This window comes from Micropterus salmoides, unplaced genomic scaffold, assembly GCF_014851395.1.
Source record: "Micropterus salmoides isolate LMB-PRFRI ecotype aquatic unplaced genomic scaffold, ASM1485139v1 Ms_hic_scaffold_19, whole genome shotgun sequence".
Taxonomy (NCBI): Eukaryota; Metazoa; Chordata; class Actinopteri; order Centrarchiformes; family Centrarchidae; genus Micropterus; species Micropterus salmoides.
The window spans coordinates 11,592,941-11,615,513 of NW_024041039.1; the positions used below are offsets into that span (position 1 = coordinate 11,592,941).

The 22,573-nt window shown below is 41.2% G+C and overlaps 3 protein-coding genes across 3 annotated transcripts; 1 reads left to right on the forward strand and 2 right to left on the reverse strand.

Annotated features, from left to right (window-relative positions):
• Positions 1-649: 649 nt before the first annotated feature.
• Positions 650-6,092, forward strand: slc35g2a (solute carrier family 35 member G2a). Its single transcript, XM_038729876.1, has 2 exons — positions 650-984; positions 4,499-6,092. The coding sequence occupies exon 2, from the start codon at positions 4,525-4,527 to the stop codon at positions 5,881-5,883; it is 1,359 nt and encodes a 452-aa protein (XP_038585804.1). The 5' UTR covers positions 650-984; positions 4,499-4,524; the 3' UTR covers positions 5,884-6,092.
• A 2,038-nt stretch (positions 6,093-8,130) lies between these two features.
• LOC119910664 lies at positions 8,131-11,180 on the reverse strand. Its single transcript, XM_038729388.1, has 2 exons — positions 10,923-11,180; positions 8,131-9,019 (listed from the first exon to the last, which is right to left on the reverse strand). The coding sequence occupies exons 1-2, from the start codon at positions 11,056-11,058 to the stop codon at positions 8,379-8,381; spliced, it is 777 nt and encodes a 258-aa protein (XP_038585316.1). The 5' UTR covers positions 11,059-11,180; the 3' UTR covers positions 8,131-8,378.
• A 4,571-nt stretch (positions 11,181-15,751) lies between these two features.
• On the reverse strand, positions 15,752-22,382 carry LOC119910640 (endophilin-B1-like). The gene is made up of 10 exons (XM_038729348.1): positions 21,555-22,382; positions 21,170-21,311; positions 19,802-19,930; positions 19,453-19,586; positions 19,145-19,237; positions 18,915-18,998; positions 18,794-18,817; positions 18,358-18,447; positions 17,980-18,080; positions 15,752-17,554 (listed from the first exon to the last, which is right to left on the reverse strand). Exons 1-10 carry the CDS (start codon positions 21,609-21,611, stop codon positions 16,894-16,896), a joined length of 1,515 nt encoding a protein of 504 aa, XP_038585276.1. The 5' UTR covers positions 21,612-22,382; the 3' UTR covers positions 15,752-16,893.
• Between the last annotated feature and the right edge of the window lie 191 nt (positions 22,383-22,573).

Genomic DNA, 22,573 nt, shown 5'->3' on the forward strand with positions numbered 1-22,573 from the left:
TGGGCACACACACTCCTAGAAATCATCTCTCTCAAGTCTGGGCCTTAAGATTAAGAAATAATGCTGGACCTTGTTTAAAAGCTGTTGTAATTTAATAGTGCATAGGCCTATTACCAAACTAATTTGCAATGAATTAAATTACCACAAATCATGCATGTGAAAACTAGGACTTTCGGGCGCCCTGAGGGTCTTGGAGCACCAGGGCATGATGCCAAAAGAAAAACACATTTGAATTTGCATAAGAGAGAGAACAAAATAGTATAGAAAAGTGATGTGATGAGACAAACACACACTCATAGGCCCACACACACCAGTTACACACAAGAGGACATCCATGTGTTAGTGTTGTGCATTTGTCAGTCCAATGTACAGTCTATGGCCCCTGCCAGCTGCAACACATGCAAAAAATGCATTAGTAGGCTATTGTCTTTGCTTTGATTAGCCCCATCTCATAAACACACACCCCCTGTCTCTCTCTCTCTCTCTCTCTCTCACACACACACACACACACACACACACACACACACACACACACACACACACAGAGAGAGTTGGGTGACAGATTACATACAATGATAGTGCTGGTGTTCAGTGGTTGTCACGCATGCTCAGACGTTATGATTACCCGCCTTTCTCTCTCTCTCTCTCTCACTCTTTGGCCAAGCCGAGGAGGAGCATCTGTATCAGTGCTCAGAGAGATGGACGGGCAGCAGGTCGCCATAACACACAGATTTTCCTCCCGCAGAGTGAGGTGAGGTGACCGCAGGTGTCGGTCTTTTCGGGCTGAGGCGCGTCGCGGTGACCTTGAGGAGATTATCCACTGCCGCAAGAGAGAAGAAGAGAAGGAGAGGATAGTAGCAAAAGAAGAAAAAGAGCAAATGGCCAAGAAGAGGTGATGAAGCGTTCGAGATGGTCGGTAACTGACTGAGGACAACCGAGAGTGAAGTTAATCCCGGCGGCATCCGCCGTTTTGCGGGATAGCAGGTGAGTTGTAGTGGAGGGGGCAATTTTTAATAGGTATAGGCTATAAATAATCCACCTGGTGGTTTATTGAACGGACCACATTATGCAATAACACGAAATCGCAGCAGGTCACTAATTGGGAGAACTCAGTCAGGGTTTGTTGATTGAGCTGCTGTGTGCCAATCTGCGTGCACATGCGAGCGCGCGCTTCTCTCCATTCAATAATTCGACGTGGGTCACGAGTCGGGGTCATTATTGGCTACAACATAATACATACACACATGCTGCTTAGTGTATGCTGACAAAAACTAAGCGTGTGCGAGGAGGGAATCGAACAGACATCAGTGCAGGTGCAGGGCGGCGTGGGTAGCCTATAATGTCGGGACCAGCAGAGATATTAGGCTGTGTTTTATGATGTAATATCGACTATATAATTTAATGCAAATGCGACACACATCCAGCACAGGCACTTCAGTTTTCCTCCGTGTGTGTGTGTGTGTGTGTGTGTGTGTCTCTGCCTCTGGCGTCACAGGGGCGCATCACCAAGGAACCTATAACCTTGAGAATAACATCTCCTTTCACATACAGACACACATCTACTCACTTAAACACACATACACAAAGATTTACATAATAATATTCAATAACCCTGAAGCACACACACATATATTATGTATACCTACAAAATAATATTGGCTACTATGCAGTACATCAGCCTTACTAATTAGTCTTAATAAGCAATGACAGTTGCTTTCAGACTGTTCAATTATCAACTGTGTATACCACTTATAAAGTAATTGGCCTGTTTATAGTCCAATAGTCCATATCAAAGATGTTATTGCTTTTAAAAGCATGTAGGCTATAGAGGGTGTTTATCAGATAAAATATAGTAGAAGATGCATCTTAATACACCAGGAGGACAGTATACAGTTTTATTGTCTTCTGACAGACTTCATCAAAAGAGCATTCGCTGGAAATCCATCTGCTGCTGTTCTCACTTTGTGCAGGTTTGGTGTTGGCTCGTAGCGCCTTACTTTAGGGTTGTGTAAGGTGTGAAACATGCTTTTGAGAGCAGCAGCAGTGGCAGCAGTAGCATTGCAGAGGTAGGCTGCATCATCCAGAACAATAAATATTACTGACAGAGAAGAGAGGACTCAGACAGGAACATCCTGATCTCTTTTCGCTCTTTGTAGTTTTCACACAGCAGCAGATTGTCTTTCTTCTACCCTTCAGTGAGAGTAAATGACTAAGTCTTATCACATGTCATCAGTGCAAACTCATGTCTGTGGTTATTTTGTTTTACTTCATTCAGCAAGCTGTGGAGTTGTGAAATCAAGCCACTGTTTCATTCAGTCCAGATTCATACCTCATCACTTTAATGCAGAGCAAATTTATGGATAAATACTTGTGTTGTTTTGAGGTATTAATTAAGGCTAAACAGTTTGAAGAATAATTCACTTTCAAGTCATTAAGGCAGTAGAATTTCCATGAATCTCATATTTTCAAAGAAAGCTATTTATATCTTATTTTAAATTAAATTATTTATGAGCACACTGCCATCAACCAGAGAGAAGCACACAGCCAAAAACAGCACTCACACCATGATCCTTCTTGCAATTTGTAACAGGGCTATTCAGGCTGATCTGAGGGAATAATCGACATCTCCAGGGAGAGTAAAGGCCAGGTAGCCTGCCACAAATTCACAGACTCCCCTGCTCTTACTGTATCAAAAGGACTGCACCACCAAGAGGCTGAGCTTTTACTGCCAGCTGCAGTCAGATCAGGAAAATATGAAACTGAAATGCTGTATTTATGGTGATGTTCTTCCGTCAGAGATTTTGCCATACAGGGTATGGCAGGTTAGTATCTCTTTACCTCTCTTGGTGTACTGTGTCATTGTGGGCGTTTAATGTGCTTTGTGCCAACATTTTTTAAAATATGTTTTTTGCATCAATGTGATGAAGAACCTTGGTTTTTCAGGCATTTTATTTGCTACATTAGCCACAAACAGATCTCGCTGTCTAGTGATTTTATCCATAAACTGTTTCTAAGTTGATTTTCCAGAAAATAGACTCATGATATCACATGTAAAATTAATCAACCTTGATGTTATCCATATAGCCCACTGCTAGTATTCTCATGTCATCTCTTCTTTCAGTTCTTTGTGATTTACAGCTATGCTAGCAGCTTGGCTCTATAGGACTGGTAAAGTTGAGTATACCAAATAATCAATAACCAAATAACCAAATAGGTCTAGTTGCAAACTAATGAAGTTCCCATCAGCCTTATCTGTACTGTTTAGTGCTAATTAGCTAATGTTGTCATGCTAACACATTAGATAGTGAACACGATAAACATTATACCTGTTCCAGCATCAGCATGTTAGCAATGTCAATTAGTCTCTGCATAAGACCTTGGAAATTCTTCATTCATTAGGTGAAATATTGCAATAAAAAGGCAGTCTGTGTATTCTCTCACCTTATTTAGATAAATATTGTTTATGGAACATTTTTGTTAATAGCCGTTCTACAGAATTACTGTCAGTGCACATAGTGTACATGCTTGTACCCTACACATTTTTAGAATTGTTTTTCAAGCTATACAATAAAGACAACTCAACAGACTGTTGAGCAATACTTTGCAACTCCAGAGAAATAACCAAACACTATACGCTCCATATGCCTTTGCATGAATAAACATTAGGTTGTGTGAAAGTATTCTCCATTCACAGAGAAACCAGTAGACTGCTGAAGGTTTTACAACCTGAAATGCAGCAGTGGGTATGTGCTGTACAGCACCTGCATGGTGCAATTGTTCTACTGCAGAGGTCTTTTACTACACTGATTATAAGTTAGTCATCCGTGGAGCAGGACCTTAAAGGAAAAAATTAAAGAGATGAAGAAAGGAAAGGAGGGTATAGAGATGGTTGAGAAGGATGTCATGGAGAAGGAGGTAGGATGCATATACTATATATTTATGTATATTATTTATGTAAAAGCTGACATATATGGTATTTTGAAAGAATGAGAAATATTAGAACTGATTTGAACAAATTTTAATGTATAGAGTGAGGAAGAGGAAAGAAAAGAGGGAGGGAGAGGGAGAAAAAAGACAAATGAGGCAGGAAGAACTTGATTACAGAACTTTCAGTGTACTATCTTTACGTTAAAGGTCATATTATCCAAGAAGATTAAAAGGCACGATAATAGCATTGCTAATCTGCCATTATGGTTTTGAATGATTCTGATAATCCAAACTTAATGTGAACTCTCATCACATGGAAAAAAACAATTAAAGTAGGGATTGCTTAGAAGGGCAGAGCTTACGTACATTCCCTGCCAAACACACGGGGCACATGTGAAGATGTGAGTCACTGCTATTATTATCTGGGATATTAAAGATATATGAGACATCAAGCGGCATCCCAGAGAGAGACACCGTGAGGGAGAAAGACGAGAGGGAGAATCTGCTGGAGGGTGTGTGTAAAATATATATTCTCTGTTGCTCTAAAAGTGTCCTTTCTCTTCACTCGCAGGTGTCTGTTGTCACAGAAGTTTTAAAATGGAGTCCACTCACCTCCTGAGCTCTAAGAAAAGAGTAAAGATCCACCCTCACACTGTCACAGCCAAATACACCACGCACACCCCCTACTCCCCTCAACCTGGAGTACACACACACTTCCCGCAGCCCGGGGATGAAGGCTACGATGACGCTCCATCTTTTGAGGACTTTGGCTCCTTCGTGGAGGAGACATCAGACAGGAAACAGCTGACGGAAAGCAAGAGGTGGCCTTTGACTCTGTTTGGCTCCAAAGACAAAGACAAGGACACGGCCAACAAACCTCAGGCTGCTGGGGGAGGAGATGGGAGTGAGGGGGGAGCCAGAGCAGCAAAGGGGTCTGGGAGAGGGGTAGGGGAACAGCTGGCCAGTTTCGGGGAGGCTTCAGTGTCCGCGTCTCGGCTCACCTGGGTGGGGCTGCTCGGTGCGGCACTGGCTCACGGCTGTTTGATCGTTCTGACCCGCGTGGCCTCTGAACGCTTCAGCCTGGGCCCCCTGTTTTTGCTCTTGGTTCGGTCCATCGTCCAGCTCCTCTCTGTGGCTATGCCACTGCACAGGGGGGAGAACCCTTTCGGACCAGAGGGCTATCGTCTACGTCTACTCTGTTACGGCGTCGCCTACTCTCTCTCCCTCTGCTGCGCCTACTCCTCCTTAACCTTTGTGTCACCTGGAAACGGCACTACAACCTGGCGCCTGGCAACCACAGCACTGTCAGCGACCCTAGCCTTCCTGTTGCTGGAGGAGAGGCTGGGACTGGCTGATGGGATCACCATAGCTGCAGGACTGTGTGGTTTGGGGCTTGTGTTGCTTCCCACAGCAGACGAGAGCAACACAGATTTACCAACTGACCCGGTTGTGTTCTGGAGAGGTGCGTTCGGGTGGTCTCTTTCGGCTCTAGCAGGACTGTGGATGGCTCTGGCACTGGTTGGGTATCGATCCCTGAAGGAGAGGGTGGGAGTGGGCACAGCTTTGTTCACAGTAAGCTGGACGGGCTGCCTGCTCACCCCGGCCTCCTTGGCTCTGCTCCAGGAGGGCTGGTCCTGGCCTATGAGTGCTACAGCCTGGGGCCTGGTCCTGGTCCTGGTTGCCTGCTCGGTAGCAGCCTTTCTGGGGATGACGCACGCCCTCACCCGAATCCACCCGGCTCTGGTCTCCGCCTCTCAGAGCCTGGAGGTACCTGTTGCCATGCTGCTGCATCTGTCCGTGCTGCCGTTGGCTCCCACTGCGCCGGAAGTTGTCGGTAATGTGATGGTCTTATTAAGCGTTGGTTGGCTGGTGGCGATGAAGCTTCTACCCTCTCGTGGGGGTGGGCGGCGCCAGAGGGAGGAGTATGAGGAGATTCTGGACTCGCCCATCAAATAGGCATCTCGCTTCACACCTCCTCCTTGTCTTCCCCTCACTCCCTCCTTCTCGAGATTGGTTCCAGTGTACATAAAAGACTGCTAAATGTTTATTGGAGCTTTAGCGATTTTGTATTGTATTCTTTGCTTTTGGGAAAGTGCCAATATTGTGCTGTCTGTTAAAGTGACCATGTGATGTGACATTAAAATCTGTTTGATGAACACAATGCATTCCTGAAGCAACTTGTAATCAGTATGTTGCCTCCTTAAGAGTGTGTTTGTCTGCATATATTGGCTACATTTTCACAAGAATGTGATGCCAGTCACTTTTACCAGCCAGCTGAGGGTTAGCCGAGGACTGATTCCAGCCATTTGGTTGCGGGCCGCTGGCTAGACAGAGAAAAAACAGGAGATGGGATGAGACAAGAGTGAGAGGCGAGACAGACAGTCGGAGGAAGATAAATGGGGGTAGAGAGAGAGAGAGAAGATGATGGTATTGGCATACAGATAAGAAGCAGGAGAGAAAGGTGAGGGATGGCAGGTGACAAAACAATTGAAAGAGAAAGAAGGCAGGGCTGAAAGCAAGGCTGACGGTGGCTGGGTATTGCACTGTGTCTGGCCAGCTGGCTGATAAAAATACTGTCCGTGTGTGGGGAACAGTCATTATGTCTAATAACGACCTGTCAGACATAAACACTGTCACTCTTCTTTTCTGGGTCGCTCCTCTCTTTTTCTCATCCTTTTTTTTCTCTTTCTCTTTTTCTCTGTGTTCTAAATGAATGAGGCACCAACATAAAATGACATGACAAAGATTCCATTCACTGAAATCCCCACACACAAACACACATGCACAGATGGAGACTTTTGAATAAAAACAAGTGCCCCCGCATTTAACAGACATGCTGGCTATACCATGATGAAACAGGTGGAGTAGGAAGTCTGAACACGAGATACAACTTCGATCCTTGTTACTCTACCTCGGAGCTCCAATGCATCTCATTAGTGGTGACATTTAAGAAATAGGCCAGGAAAAACCCATCAGATCTTGCCTATAATTCTCCACCCAGCTGCAGATTTATAAGGGAAGGTGCACACACACACACGGGCACAAGTATGCATTCATGCCATGGTTATAAGCCTTTCATTAGTGAAAATACTTGTGTGCTGTCAGTTGACTGGCCTAATTTAACTTACATACGGTTCAAATGTTATTTATTGCTATATTTTACTCAGTGGTGGAAGGTACAGTAACTACAATCATCGATGGTCATTCGGGTCGGAGTATGTTTGTCCTCGATTACTTGTGTGTGTGTCTGTAGCGAAATACATTTAGTCAACCACAATCTTAGGCTACTTCCACCACTGGAGTAGGTGGACTTCCATTTAATTTGTCTTCCACATTTAATACATAACATACTCTTTATTCCCTAATAGTTACTCTGCAGGTTGAGATTTTATACATTATGTTGTTTTGTTATAGATTAAACTACCTAAATATATATAATTTATTTCAAATGATCACCTTCCTGACCATCTACAAAATGCTCCTTACAGCTTAATGCATCAGTAATAATGATAAAATAATATAATATGTAATAATATATCACTGACAGGGGTCTTCCTGCTGCATGATGGATACTTTCACATCTGATAATTTAGGTACCTTTCACCAATAATTAAAACTTATAATGCAGTATTTTGTATTGCGGTATTGCGACTTTTCCTTAATTGTTCTCTTCCTCTTTCTGCTTTCTCATTTGCCTCAATGTCCTCTCAAGCTCTCATAAAACAAAAAATATTATACTTTTTATTATCATACTATACTATTATACATGAATGACGATGTGATCTGGGACAAAAGACCATCACACAGAAACAGCAAAATACATGGACCAGTCAGCCGTTGTGTTGTTCATAACAACATGTGTGTGTGTGTGGCTGCAGCAGGGATGGGCAGTGGTGTAATAGCCCTGGCAGGGTTTCCTACATCATAAACACTCGGAGTATCGTAAGTTGTGGCCTCGTAGCGAACAGACTCTTAAAGCAGCTAATGAGAGGGTGAGGCCTGCCCAGAATTAAACACAATCCAAAACCTCTCACACACTTTCTTGCGGTCGTTGGCATTTGCAGACATCACCACAATTACACAAACACTGAGGTAGTGGTGTAAACCTTGGCTTGTGTAGGAAAGGATAGAGCACATGCACTAACTTGCACAAATGGAAGTGCAGGCGTGTGCATGGAAATATTAAATGTGCAGCTCTGAAAACGAGTTGTTCACTCTGTGGGAGGAGGGAGGAAACCTTTCCGTGAGGCTGATTAGTTTGTTTAATATGTTTTTATTTATTATAGCAAACCCACAACATTTATGGTACATTTAAATTCATTGTCACCAGACAAAAACAAGCTCACGTATAAAAATTAGGCCCCTTAAAAACAACATTAAAAACTGAGTATGTGTACAAAATTGTTATCACTGGAGTGTCCCCATACAATTAGTTTTTCCCTTTGGGTAACTCAGGTGTCTCCTCTGTCCTTCCTCAATGTTCCTGCCTGCTCTATCACTCTGCTCAGCTGCAGGTGAACCTTCTGCAGTTCCGTTGCTATGGCAACCAGGGCCTTTTCCATTGTGGCCATGTCCAGCGGTGAAGTCACTTCCTGCTCCTTCAGGAGAGATGGAAATGGCTTCATCCCTAAGCCTAAAGATGCTCCTAAACCTCCGGGTCTCTGTGTTGGTTGGTGTCCCATCCTGCTGTCTGCTGCTCCTGATGGCACCACTCTGTGGCCTTCACCTTCCTCCAAAGGTTTCAGCCGGGCATTCCCCTCATGGCCACCGTGCAGGAGCTGCTGTAAGGTAGTGTTTAACCTCCTCTGCCTCTCAGCTTCCTCCTCCCGGAGCTCCACCAAGCCCTGTTGCAGCCTGACACTCGCCTGCTCTGCGTGCGCCCTGCACGCTGACTCCAGGGTGGGCAGACACTGCTGGCACGTCCCCTTACCCAGCTTGTCCACCTTGGTCGTGAGAGAGACCATTCCTCCACAGCATTGCTTCAGAGACTCCAGCAGCATGTTCTGCCTCATGTGGGAGTCCTCCAGAGCGATGAAAAGCTTGTCCCAGCGGGTGATATCTGCAGCCGGGCATGGCGTGGTTGGAGATTCCCCTGTAGACAACAACCATAGGGATGAATTAATTATTCAGTCCCATAGTCAATATATAGTCAAAGTAATATTAACATAAAGCAAACCCAACCAAAATATAATAATTTATAATACAGAGTATTACAGTGGAACTGCATTGTATGAATCGGGTATTAATAAAACACTTATCAGTTCTTACAGGGACTTAAATTATCAGTTCTTTGTTACCCACAGTATTGATTTCTTTCACAGTACCTTCATTTAAGTACCAGTAGGAACCAGTATTTCATTGGTTCATACAACAATTTACACTATTAATCCCGGATGTATTAGTAAGTGTAAACATAAACATAGACAAAGGCACAACCTACAATTTACATACACAATAAACAATTACGTATTCCATCTACTATCGGTACTATAAGTTTAGTATTTAAAGGTAGGTGGGTTGATTTATTTTGTCACAATATAACAGGTTATAGAGTGAAATTGAGTTTGGAACTCTTTCCTACTAGGTAGGTCCCTGTACTTTGCGGTCAACGGATTTTCTTTTTGAAACGAAAAAAACAAAAACGAAAAACGGCTTGTTTCCCAATTACCATTAGTAAATAGGGAAATGAAAAACGGGAAACAAACCGTTTTTCCTTTTTCATTTTGATATTAAAAAACGGAAAACGAAAAAAAATTTCGTTATCCGATTTTCTTTCATGTGTTTATAGATGGAAATCGGAAATTCAAATAGGAGTGTATAAATCTAATTCCTCAATTTTGCATTGGGTTTTTTGGTGACCCGGAAACTATGGTAAGCAGTTAGCGGCTTGGGGCGCTGTAGCCTATATGCGCGCTTGACAGACTGTGTGCAGGCACTTTCCTTCAACACAGAGTGGTCGCATGAGGTCACCGAGGTCCGGACCTCAGTAATTATGTAGGCTATGTATGTATAATAATAAAAGGAATAATAGAAAGATTAAATTTGGAGAAACAATTTTCTGCCATTACATAGGCTAAATAAAATCATTCGAATAAAAAACATTGATGCATAGTCCACTTGCAGTAGTCTAGTTTTCTAACAACTTAGCTCTCCTTATTAGCTTCCGGGTCACCAAAAAAAAAACTAAAATCCACAATTGAGGAATAAGGTATACACACTTATTTGAATTTCCGATTTCCATCTATAAAGACATGAAAGAAAATCGGATATCGGATTCCTTTTTTTAATATCAAAACGAAATCCCGTTTCGTTTCCCTATTTACTAATGATAGGCTAATTGGGAAACCAGCTGTTTTTCGTTTTTGTTTTTTTCATTTCAAAACGAAAATCCGTTGGCCACAAAGTACATGGACCTAGGTAGCAGATAATATACATTAATATAGAAGCAATTATAAAAATGGTTAACATAAATAAACTATGTTCAATAGAGCAGTGCTGACGATTAATTTGAGCTTAAGAGTAAGGTAGCTTGGGGGAAAAGCAGTCTGGTGGTGTGGCAGCTGATACTTCTAAATCATATTATATACATTATACTTCTATATTCAAAACAGTTGCGTTACAGCTGAAGTTATAATGACCTGTGACCTGACATTATATTTACTCTATTTTTATGTGATCAGATTGCAGCATTAAGCAGTTTTCCAATAGAACTTTTTAGATCAATAACAATGGCACTGTACAATGGCACTTCATGACTAGTTATTTTTTTTATGTATATAGTGAACAGTAGTCGACCAAAAATAGACCCTTGTGGGACGCCTTTCCAAAACTAACAAATAAATGTGTATGTTGATGAATTTCAAAACACATAAGAATGTTTTTATGTCTTAAGGACATCAGGCATGGCAGCTGAGGACTAATTCTTCACAATGAGCCATCTGTTCAAACAAACAGGGAATGCAAAAGAGACAAGCGGACAAACAAATAAAACTCACCCTCCCGTTGGTCCTGCGAGATCTCGTTCCCATAGTTGTCTGCATAGTTCCCTTCATACTCGACCTCATTCACACACAAGGATGCACCCAGGAAGCCAAGCACGCACAGCACGCGCCAGATCCTGAACACATGCATGACAAAGCTCTTTTTGTGTTACTTTTGAAAAATATCACCAATGGATGTGGTTATATCAGGTGTGCTTGTCACCCTGTTTTTGAGCTGCTCTCTCCTCTTTTCTTCACCCCTTCACCACATGTACAGCTCTTCACACTGAGCCAGCAGCTGTTGCGGGTGCTGAGTTTATAACGGGGGAAAAAGGAGGGAAGTTAAGGAGGGTGGGACAGAGGTGGGGGTGCTTTGGAGGTTGGGTGTTACAGTGGAGGTAATGTCAAAAGTCAAACTGAGTCGGAAATGGGGGCATTATGGAAAAGAGAGGGAGAGTTTTTGGGGTACAGGGAAAGCATGGGTGCAAAGAGAGGGATGAAAGGAATAGACAGATGAAGAATGAAATAGGGAGAAAGGAAGACAAACCAGGCAGAATAAAAATGTTTAAATGTACGTATGTTTCAGTGATTTATAATACATTTCTTTGAAGCAAGACTAACATTTGAGAAATAACCATCTCCTGCTTTGCAGCCTTGCTTGGTCAGGTATGCTGTGTCGCTTATATTGGCTAATGTTTATAAAAGGTAGCAAACTTTATATAGATGTTGTATAACTAACATATCTGAGTCAGTTTTTGATTTAATGGCTCTTACCCACGTGTTCTAATGTTACAGTAGGTTTTAACACTCGGGATAATTGACACTTGTGGCTGCTGTAACACATAAATTAGAAAATTTGCTTGCCAGCTTTATTTTAAAAGCAGACAAAAAACAGATAATACCAAAACTTCACATTTTCTTTTTCACTGTCACAGTCCACACAGGGCCAGAAATATTTCCACATGGGAAAGTCTTCCTGTAGATGTTCCTTCTTGTAAAATAACCAAACTGTCAGTGTGAGATCAGAAATACAATCTACCAGACGAATGAAAAACATATTCCATCTTCACTTAAGTTTTGAAATGTTTTTGTCTCTATATCATTAAATATTTCACCTTTAAAATCATGTAGGGTCCTACTTTATGAGTTTTATACAATACAGGATTGTACAATGAAATGCAATTGTAGCCTCATCTGAGCTACACAGACAGAAATTGTATAAATAAGACAAATAAATCAAATCAAATCAGATGAGCATTATTAACAGAAAGAAAACTATACTATGTGTAGGAAAATATACAGTTATGTACATAATATATCTACATGGAAACACACAATATGGACAATATAAAATGATTTTCTCTTCTTTAAAATTAGCTTTGTAGTAATCAATGATTGAATCCACACACTGTAGGTCCGTCTGCGTCTTTAACCTTTGTACTGATGAGTCAGAGTCACTCCCTGCTCTGTGTATCAACACCAAATCCTTTAACCTTAAAAGTTACAACATTGCAGAGTCTGGGCTATATTTTAAGCTCGCAATGAGTTTGTTTCTACCACATGAAATTAAATTTAGTTGCTAAGCAACACTGAGAGATTTGCTTTCTGTGACTTTGTTTGACTGGTTACCTTGTCAATTAAAACTCAAGGAAGCATTAGAAGTTACTGGACTCTTAGCAAAACTAAATGGCCTTATTTTCATAGACAGGGGGCTCTAGTCAACAGGTGTTGGGGTTAAGCAGCAAAAGTCGGACATGTCAAGGTCAAGGGAAAAGCCCTGACCTTCCTACTCTCTGCAGACCTCCAAACTGAGCTCCCCCTGCAGATGTCAGCATGCCTGCCAGGACCTATGTATGATTTTGTCTCTCTGGCAAGTTTTAATTGTAGCAGAAGGACTAATTGGGCTGGGAGCTGGCAGGTTTATCTCAGGAAAAGAGAAAACATGCAGGGGAAGAGATGGACAGAAAGAGAGTAAAACAGAGGTGGAGACATAGGTGGATAGTTGGTGAGGAAAAGTACAAAGGGGCAAAGGAAATTTGTAGAAATGTTCTTTTCCTCATTGCAGCAAAAATACCTCACTGTGAGCCTGTGAGTGTGTGCATGTCCCTGGCCCAGTTCCATAAAATGCCAGTAATTAAAATCCCTTCAGAAAATCATTACATTTATATGTCAAAATGTGCAGTTGGGATACAAAATTCAGCACGTAAGAAAACAGTTGGCGTTCTCATCTTGTCATTTGGTGTCCATCTGAGGCATACCACCTCTCACCTTTTCTCTCGATTGGTCATCTTTCTATTTAGGTCATCATATGACTCCATAAAAGAGGAGCTACATTTATCAGCAGCCACCAGACGCTGTTTACCACCCCCACCTGCACACCACACCTACAGCTTAGCTGTCACACAAAACACTCCCAACTGGCAGTGAGGGGAAGAAGTGATGAAAGATGAAGGATTGACAGAAACAGAACAGAGAGAGGAAGATGGAAAGAGAAAAGAGAGGTTGATGATGAAAGTTGGATTTAGGAAGAGGGTTTCTCATGTAATGGCACTAATTCTATTCAGGCAGAATCACAAGAGAAACAGATCCTGTCATCCGGCTTGTCCCGACAAAACCAGAGCCGCAAGGAAAAATGGGACAATGGGTGTTGTCAGCATGACTGACATTAGCTAAAAACAGCCGACTTATAACAGCAACAGGACTAAAGAACAAACCGCACACTAACATTAACACAGCAAAGTCAGCCAACACAGGCCAGTTTTATGAGAGCTGGGTGGATCCCTTTTATCCATAATATTTAGGAAGGGGAGAGAAACCGGAAAGGGAGATATGACTGAAATACAGAATGCTGCAAAACAACAGAGCCATTGGAAGAATATAGCTGACTTATAATAACAATAATAATAATAACATTTAATGATGAAAGGAGTGTTTTAGTTCATGATTATATTACAATTTAATGCCTTACTAAAACAGCACAGTGAGAGACACAGTTAGGATTCAAAAGAATAATATCTGAGCTAAGAAAAGCCTTTGAAACTGTGCACTATGCCATGCTGAAGCATATTGGGTTATCTGATCTGGCACTAATTTGACAATTTAGTAATAATCTCTGAGGTAGTATTTGATGTGTCAAAGTCAATGGGCACAGTTCAAACTGGCTTAATGTACTAAATGAGTACCTCAAGAATCTGTGCTTGGCCCGCTTTTATTTTCTCTTTACATAAATGATTTTAACTTTTAATAACCTTTAATATTTTGTAGTCTCAGCTCACCCAACTGAAACTTGTGCTGAATGGAGATAATCCAAGTTGTTGTTGTTTTCTTATGCTACGAGGAAGCATACAGACACTGTGGAGATTGTGACAGCTCAGAGGAAGACAATGAAAGTTACCTGTTACAAATATCAATGTATTTTATTTGTAGACACAAATCCTGTCTCTCTTTTGAAGTTAGGAGAAGGCTGGTCATGACCATCTTTTTACTGGTTCTTAGTTATGGGGATTTGTTGTAAATGAATGCATCAGCACAGTGTCCCCAAGTTGGACTGTGGCGCATTGAAATTTGCCAGAAAACATAAGCCATTCACACATCACAGTGTTTTCTCTGTCCGTGTGTATATATTTATTTATAAAGACATCTGGTCCAAATTATTAGATCTCTGCAAATGTCACTTAGCAATTATCTCAGATCCCAATAAATACTATATATCTTCTGTCTGTCCCTTATGGATGTACAAAAACAGGAAAGAAAACCTTCATGTTTCAGCTCCAGCCACTGCAAAATGACTTCAAATGGATGTATCTGATATTTCTGGCAGAATTTAAAACTAGTGTAGTGTAAACTAAAACCATTAGCCTTATTTCAATGTTATAATGTATTTAGTATTGTTGTATATGTTGTCTAATTTTGTATTGTATCTCAGTGGGATTTACCTGGTTAAACTAAATAATATACTGTATCTGTCTTTGCCCTTCAGCTAGAGGAAAGAACCAGGCCAAATATAATTAGAAAGATCCCAATTCCCTTTATCTGTTCTCATAACTCATGTCAACCAGACATGCAAAACATCTTTCAGCTTCCTTCCTGTATCACACGAGCAGAAAATCACATGAAGACCAGAGAGACACAGTGCATACTGGAAATTATAAAAATAAGTTGGAATCGTATCAAGGACTTGCTGTATGTATGTGTGGCAGGAAGGAACTTTTCAGCAACTAGGGACAGACTGAGGAGAATCTATTCTTGTTTGGCTGAGTCATTGGAAAGCTACAGGAGCGATTCACTATTTAATCTGTCTTTAAAGCTTTGGTTGCACTTCCTGTGAGGCCCCTCTAAAATGCAAAGCTGATATAGTGTGATAGAAGTGTTTTTGGTGTTATTGAACCAAAAGCGTCTTGACTGTACCCAGATCAATATCACATAATGGCCCCTTAATTGATCTATCTGTTTGCACAGCCTCAGATGGGAAAGAGGTGAAGAAGTGGGAGCAAAAGACAAGGAAAAAAACACACACACTTTCATCACTGTATTTGAAGTATTTTTTGTGTGCGCATGTGTTGAGGTTGGTCAATGTCATACACCACTGGACCTCATTATCCTGTAAACACACATAATAACACTACCAGTGAATTCGCAGTAGTGTGTCAGCAATGGTTTTGAATATTAGTAGACTTGGCCTGGGAAGCCAACTCAAGACCTCAACCTGGAAATGATTATGTGTGTGTGTGTATGGGGAGGTTTGGCTGGTATGAGAAAGTATATTAGTGAGCAGCGAGCAGATTTTAATAAGGAAATAACAGAAACACCTTGACTGGAGAACAGAGACAGAATCCACACTTGGATTGACATGACATCAGTGTTTGCATATTTATTTCCACGTGAATGTGTATTTATTTCACATGAATCATGTGAAAACTCCCGACATCAGCTCAATGTTCAACATCTGACTGAATTATGACTGCACATACACGCAGTTTAAAACTGGCAGCAACTACAATTGTGAAAACTGTAGCTATCCATACACACACATCTTTACGTATTGGGACACAAGCGTAGAGCAGAGATGGTGGGTGATTACATCAGTAGGGCCATTGCTATAAATGTGTGTGTTTCCATCCAGGGTCCCCAGATTGGACCCACACCACAGTAGATTAGTAGTAGTAGTAGTATCTGGACATGGAAACTTCTACCCATTTCACCTAGTGGGGGCTTTAAGGAGGTAAATGTGAATGTGATTTGACTGTGTGTAGGGGAAAACGCCCACAGTATTTATGAGGAAACGTATTTTGCACAACGCTACAGCATAAAGGTCCTATTCAGCTTGGTGTTTTGTCACCTCTCTGGACTTCCCAACACACTTAAGTAACATGTTTCATATGGAAAATGACCTCAACTTGTAATAACATGAGTCATGAGGCGGCAGAGTCACATACATGTGAACACACCCCACTTTTAATATGTCACAAGATGGGGGGAAACTAAACATAAGTGGACATGGGTCACTGACAGATATGGACACTCACACCTGAATTGATGTTTTCAACAAACACATGTACACACATACAATTGGCACAAATCTGAAAAGAACTTTTCACAATCGCACGCAACAAATATACACTGACAGTCAGTCAGAACTCATCTCCCAGTCAGAGACTAGGGAATATTACAGAGTAGACATTAATTACATCCATTGCCACAAGAGGGGACTGACAGTCAACAGACATTGGTTTCATACAACATGAATAATATCTGAATATGGCTAAGGGATAAAATTGTTGTGGCACTATATCACATTTAGAAAAAGAAGCACTTTTGCAGCCACTTCACATTATCTTACCTATGGGATTAATTAATGTTTTTTTTAAACATATTACATGTTAAAATGATTTTGTATCTGTTCCTTTCTAACAGCCTGTATATTCTCGGGTCAACAATGCCAATTACCACTGGTCTAAATCAGCTGCCAGACATTAGTTGTCTATGACTACTGGACATCTTCTCCATTATTGGCGGGCAGCTCGCTTGCAGTTTCATTGGTTGTTTGGGGCTCAGGAGCCATGCCATTGGTTATTTGGGGCTCAGGAGCCATGCCATTGGTGGTCACAGTCTCAGTAGCCATGTTATCAGTTGTTATGGTCTCACTAGCGACTAAATTTGCTGTCTGAGACTGGTTTGAGGTTCCACTGAGTTCAGAAGGCAGGGAAGCTGCTGCTGCTGTTGTTGTTGTTGTCAGACTATGTGCATCATTGGTTAATGCAGCTGTTGCTCTGTTGGTTAGTGTGCTGGCTGTTCTGCTGAGTGCTGAGATCTGATCTGTTAGGTGACTGTCTGAATTTAATGCTTGATTGACCGCTGAACGGTGGTTGGTTGCCTGAACATCAGTAAAGAAGGTGTTATTGTTGTTATTTGTCTGATTATGTGGTGCCGTGGATAAAGAGGAATCTGTTGTTTTCTCAGTTCCGGGAGGTGGATTTGCAGTCCATAAGTCCTGGTCGAATTCTGGAAGTTGGTGGACAAATATGGGAATTGGAGAGACCCGATTTGAGCCAATGGGCTCATTGCCTATAAGGTTGCTTGTCGATGGCTGATGAACTGCATTATTAATTGCTGACTGCCAGTTATTGGAGCAGAGGACTGTTGGAATGCTGCAAGGAGAAACAAAATCATAATGACGTTGATGTGAAAAAATTGATTTGCTTTAAAAATGATTCTCAATAGCCAGATGTCCTGGCTCCTACAAATACATCTTTGTGGTAAAGAACAGATCTTTCGCCAACTGGGTTTTTAGCTTGGAATTTTACTACATGCATTTTAGAGAGGTATTCAGCATCTGAATTTACAGTTTCTAAAAAAAAAAAAAGAAAGTTTTAAACCATTTTACTTTTTTCCTGAGCTAACAAATAAAAAAAAGGCTGTAATGAAAACTTACTGAAGCTTTTCTGATAATTCTTCGGCCCTGGAGGTTGCCGCTTGGAGAAAACCCAATTCAAATAGCATACGGAAGCAATCCCTTCCATAAATTATTTTAATTCTATTAAGACGTTTTCATTAGGTGTCCAGACATACAGACCTGGCCAGCTGTTTCTGAAGCTCCTGAGCATGTTGGTTGCACTGGTCGAAGTAACAGGCCTGAGTCTCAACAAAGTCAGTCAGGCTCCGCATGTGGTTGGTCTGGAAAAACAAACACAAAAACAAAACAAAAAACAACACAAGACACATAAAACAATATGAAATTAGCACAAAAAAACCCACCTCTGGATTATTTTTAGTTCAGAAGATATTTAATAACAAACTACAGAATGTATCTATATCTTGGGTGATGTGTGTATGTGTATATTGTTTATGTTACAAATGTTGCAACAACCTAGCAGTAAAAGGATCCACACAATTACCAAGGTTGAGACACATAACAGAATATTATATTCTATCTTTCTATGTGTGCACATACATGAGTGTTGCTGATTCCTTCTGCAACTCGTCTTGTAATTTCTGACTGTCGATCAAACAGACTCTGACAAATCCTCAGCTCCATCTCCGCCTACACACACACACACACACACACACACACACACACACACACACACACACACACACACACACACACACACACACACACACACACACACACACACACACACACACACACACACACACACACTTCATTATCTCTTTTAATTATGTCCAGCTTTTGTTTTCTCAAAATGTCCTATTAGCAAAATCCAAATCCCTAAAGTCTAAATGAACTAAACAATAGAATCTATTAAATAACAGGACAATACTAAATTCTATAACTGCTGGCATTGTCAAAATAGTCTCCCTCTATTACAGTATGAAGAACATTTATATCAGATCGTGTGTGCATGCAAAGATAAACATTAACTCACCTGAGAGATTTCCTGAGCCCACATCTGATTGGATGAGAAAGACAGAGGAGGGCAAATGACTTACTCAATGACCAAGCAGCAAGTTCAGATGTGCCTATCAGTGTCCTTTAGCAACACTGACCTTTAGCCATTTAACACGCAGGAAGCTGAACATGTAGGAAACATGAGACAAGTAGTCGACGTCCAGCGGGTTTGCATTCAGGTTCTGACAAAGAGACAGGAGAAAGCATGAGGGTGGAATTAGGAAGATAATTAAATCGACTGTATGATGACTGTATGAAAATAAAGATTTTGGATTGATCCAGGTATGATAAATGTATTGAAGGTGATGTTTTCTAAGTGACAACTCACTCTGGCCTCTTGGTCAGCCTCGTGGGCTCTCCTCAGTCTGGTATTAGCTATGTCCAAGTCCAAACGCTTATTCACCAACATTTTGCGCTCATCCTATGAACACACCCACAGCCACACCCACACACACACACACACAGGCGTTTCGAAAACCATGTTATATATACAAACAATACATAAACAATACGCTGAGCATGAACAAAAGAACAAAGAAAGAGATCAATTATGTAGAATGTGACATCCAAAACGTACAATTAAGTGCCACAAACATAATGGTGATGGGTGTGTGTATGTGTTCATGAGTGTGTTACCTGTATGGCTCTGTATTCCCCCTCAGTGAAACTCCTCAGAGGGGTGAGAAAGTGGATGTTGGTGCTTTGGACAAACTTCCTCTCTGTTTCGCCAAACTGCTTCTGAGCCTCTCCACACCTGAGCAGTGCCGTTCCTGAACACAAAACATACTGCTGTCTAGAAAGTATCTGCATTGACAACATTTCAAGACGTCCATGTTAAAGAAACAAAAATGCTAACGAGATCTGAGAATGCATATATTTTCCCTTCTTTTAAATTGCAGTTGTTACCCAACATTGCTAAGTATTTTCTGATATGATTTAAACCATATTATTGAGATAAACATTATCCATATTAATATGTACTCACCATAGGGTGTGTTGCACCCCATCTCCAGCCCTGCCTGGATCATTTGGTCTCCCAGTACCTCATGTGCTCGAAGTCGAGGTGGGGCGCTCCAATCCAGATGCTCATACAGCCGGTCCTCTAACCGTGCTCCTGTTCATCATAGATCAGAGAGTTCAATTCAGTTTAAAGTGTTTCTTTTAATAAAAAGCCATTGAAAATTCATTGTGATATTTTTTATTCAGGAGATACCATTGGGCTAATACAAGTAACCTCTTACTGTGTGACCTGAGCACACAAATAAATACGCCACAAAACACTGTTTAACCTTAGGATGGGTGTCAAAAACAGGTGTCAGTATACTACAGATTCAGAAGGACTGAAGAGTTAACACAAGCCATTAATATATCACTAAACAGGCTATGATACCTCCTGCATATATTTAATAATGTGTTCTACTAGGACAAGCACTGAAAACAAGAGTTGGCAGCTTCTTGCAAACTGCTGGTTCTTGCCATAAGCCCATGAAGCATACCTAAGGTAAACAAAACTGATTCTCCAAAAGCTACTAAAAGCCCTCTGTCAATAGAGAAAACATGATCTGCAAATATATCATTGAGGAATAAACGTATGAAACCATTTCTGGTAGCTGAACGATCACTTTACTTTATATATTTCAGACCACATCTACTCATAATTCCATTAGCTGAGGTTTCAAACAGGGAAAAAAAACAAAACAAAACATCCCTATTCATCTGAACAGGTCATTACAGTCAAAGCAAACAGAAGAGCACACAGGAGACGTATTTATTGCACGAGGGCAAACAAAGCTGAAATACTGGATCCCAGAGGTAAAGTATTCATTATTCAGTGTTTTTATATTGACCATAAAAGCATGTACCCCCTTGATGGTGACAGTGCAGCTGGTTGTGGTTTGGTGCAAACATAAAGATGGTGTGTTTATCAGGACAAAATGTTTGGCTAGTTAATCATTTATATGTACAGTGCAACATACTAAATGTGCAATTATAAATATTTTGTTTGTAAAAAGTTGATATGCATTCTTATTGAAATCATAACCCCACCATTGCCTTTATTTACTTAGATACATAAATACTGGTAACGTTAGATTGTTTCTCCCCACAGACAGGGAGTTTGGTAAAACAGGATTTTTGCCTATACCCTACATCAGGGATGTACTGTATATTAGCTAGAGCTCAGTGCAATGACTTGCAATGACATCAACTATTTCTGATAAAAACACATTTTATAAAGTAGCTATGAAATCAAGGCTTCATAAATAAAGGTCTTGTGTGTTCAGCTGAATTCAAGACATAAGACTTTCAGGACCTGCATACAACTTACACAAACAAACAATTTACGGTCTCTCACCGGGGTTGGGCTGCAATAAAACCTCAGTCTGAGAGATTATCCTGTCTGTCCAGGTTTTGGTGGCGTCTGCCTGGGCCAGGAGGTCCTCCAGCCCAGGGTCCAACTCTGTCTTGTCTGCCTGGCCAAGACTCTCCCCCGTGTACTGGAGCGGAATTACAGAACATAAGCCAACTTACACCCCTTAAAAACAAAGATTTGATGAACTAACCACGACGCATTTTTATGTTATCATTATATTAACGTACTAAGGTTTTACACGGTGTCATAACACTGTCATTTACCTGAACGTCTCCGGACCCCAAGCAGTTTATTTACAAACGAATACTGTGAGCAAATTCTAAAGGTTAAAAATCTTTTTTTCTGGTGTCTATTTTTTTCCTTTTACCTGAACAGCCCGGTTGATGAACTGACCAGCATCCACAGCCAACCGCGTCAAATCCATGACAACGTCCCCAAGGTCGCGCGCAGTCCTCGGTGGTCCAACCGAACGCGAAGGTCCAGCCACTGCCGCCGTTAACGGCAGGACTGAGCTAGCGCCAGCTATAAAAACACAGTGGCCAAAAACAGACAACTGACTTCGCCATGGCCTCAAACGCTGACGTTAACAACTCTCTGTTAGCCAGATTACTGTTCGTTAACACCGACCAGCCGAACACATGAAGACGACGCAAGTGGAAGCACCTGCTTGTGTTGTTGACCGTTTAACCTCCAGCCATGCTGCCTGCTCCTGACAAATTGACTGCGCTTACAGCTGGTTTACAACCTCGATTTGGCCGTAACGTTAACGGCTGGCTGTCTTTCAGTACCCTAACATTGTGTAAGAGTTACGTTACCGTTTTCTCCGCTTTCTTATAGGATTTTTAATTTGCTGTTTCACGCTAGCTTCACCGCGGTGTGTAACGATCATAATAATTTCAAATACCAGCACATTTAAGTTAACTAACGTATCTGTGTCAAAGCTGAACGTATAAGCATTTTTAAGCGGTCTGGACTCTTAACGATATAGAAATAATAGCACCCTACACTTCCGGCTGCAATCTTCAGAATAAAAGCATAATCTCTACGTGCCTACACCACTCAGCGACACAGTAAAGGGAGCGTCGATAGTCCACAGGTTGATTATCGCACATTCGCATGTTGTTTTCCCAGATAGAAACTCCAGCACACTCGTGCAAAGATAATCTTGCTATGCTGCATAATGTAATAATTCACTCAATGATTTCTTCAAAATAGGCGTCTGTCCAGTGCTGGATTGGAAAGCTCCTCTTCGAATTGAAGCACGCATTAGGTTTTAGTCTTCTAGCCAAGAGCAAGCTGAAACAGCAGCCATGCATTGAAAAAAACGAGAAAAGTAATGATAAAAAATACAGTGACCTTTTGAGTGTCTGAACTCATGACTTGACA

Excerpts from the sequence above, each read along its gene's own strand:
- LOC119910640 (XM_038729348.1), bottom strand. The coding sequence starts at position 21,611 with ATGGATTTGACGCGGTTGGCTGTGGATGCTGGTCAGTTCATCAACCGG. Across the intron at positions 21,312-21,554 it reads TCATCAACCGGGCTGTTCAG|TACACGGGGGAGAGTCTTGG; the intron begins GTAAAAGGAAAA and ends ATTCCGCTCCAG. Across the intron at positions 18,999-19,144 it reads AGGCTGACCAAGAGGCCAGA|AACCTGAATGCAAACCCGCT; the intron begins GTGAGTTGTCAC and ends TCTCTTTGTCAG.
- LOC119910664 (XM_038729388.1), bottom strand. The coding sequence starts at position 11,058 with ATGCATGTGTTCAGGATCTGGCGCGTGCTGTGCGTGCTTGGCTTCCTG. Across the intron at positions 9,020-10,922 it reads CTCGCAGGACCAACGGGAGG|GGGAATCTCCAACCACGCCA; the intron begins GTGAGTTTTATT and ends TGTTGTCTACAG.
- slc35g2a (XM_038729876.1), top strand. The coding sequence starts at position 4,525 with ATGGAGTCCACTCACCTCCTGAGCTCTAAGAAAAGAGTAAAGATCCAC.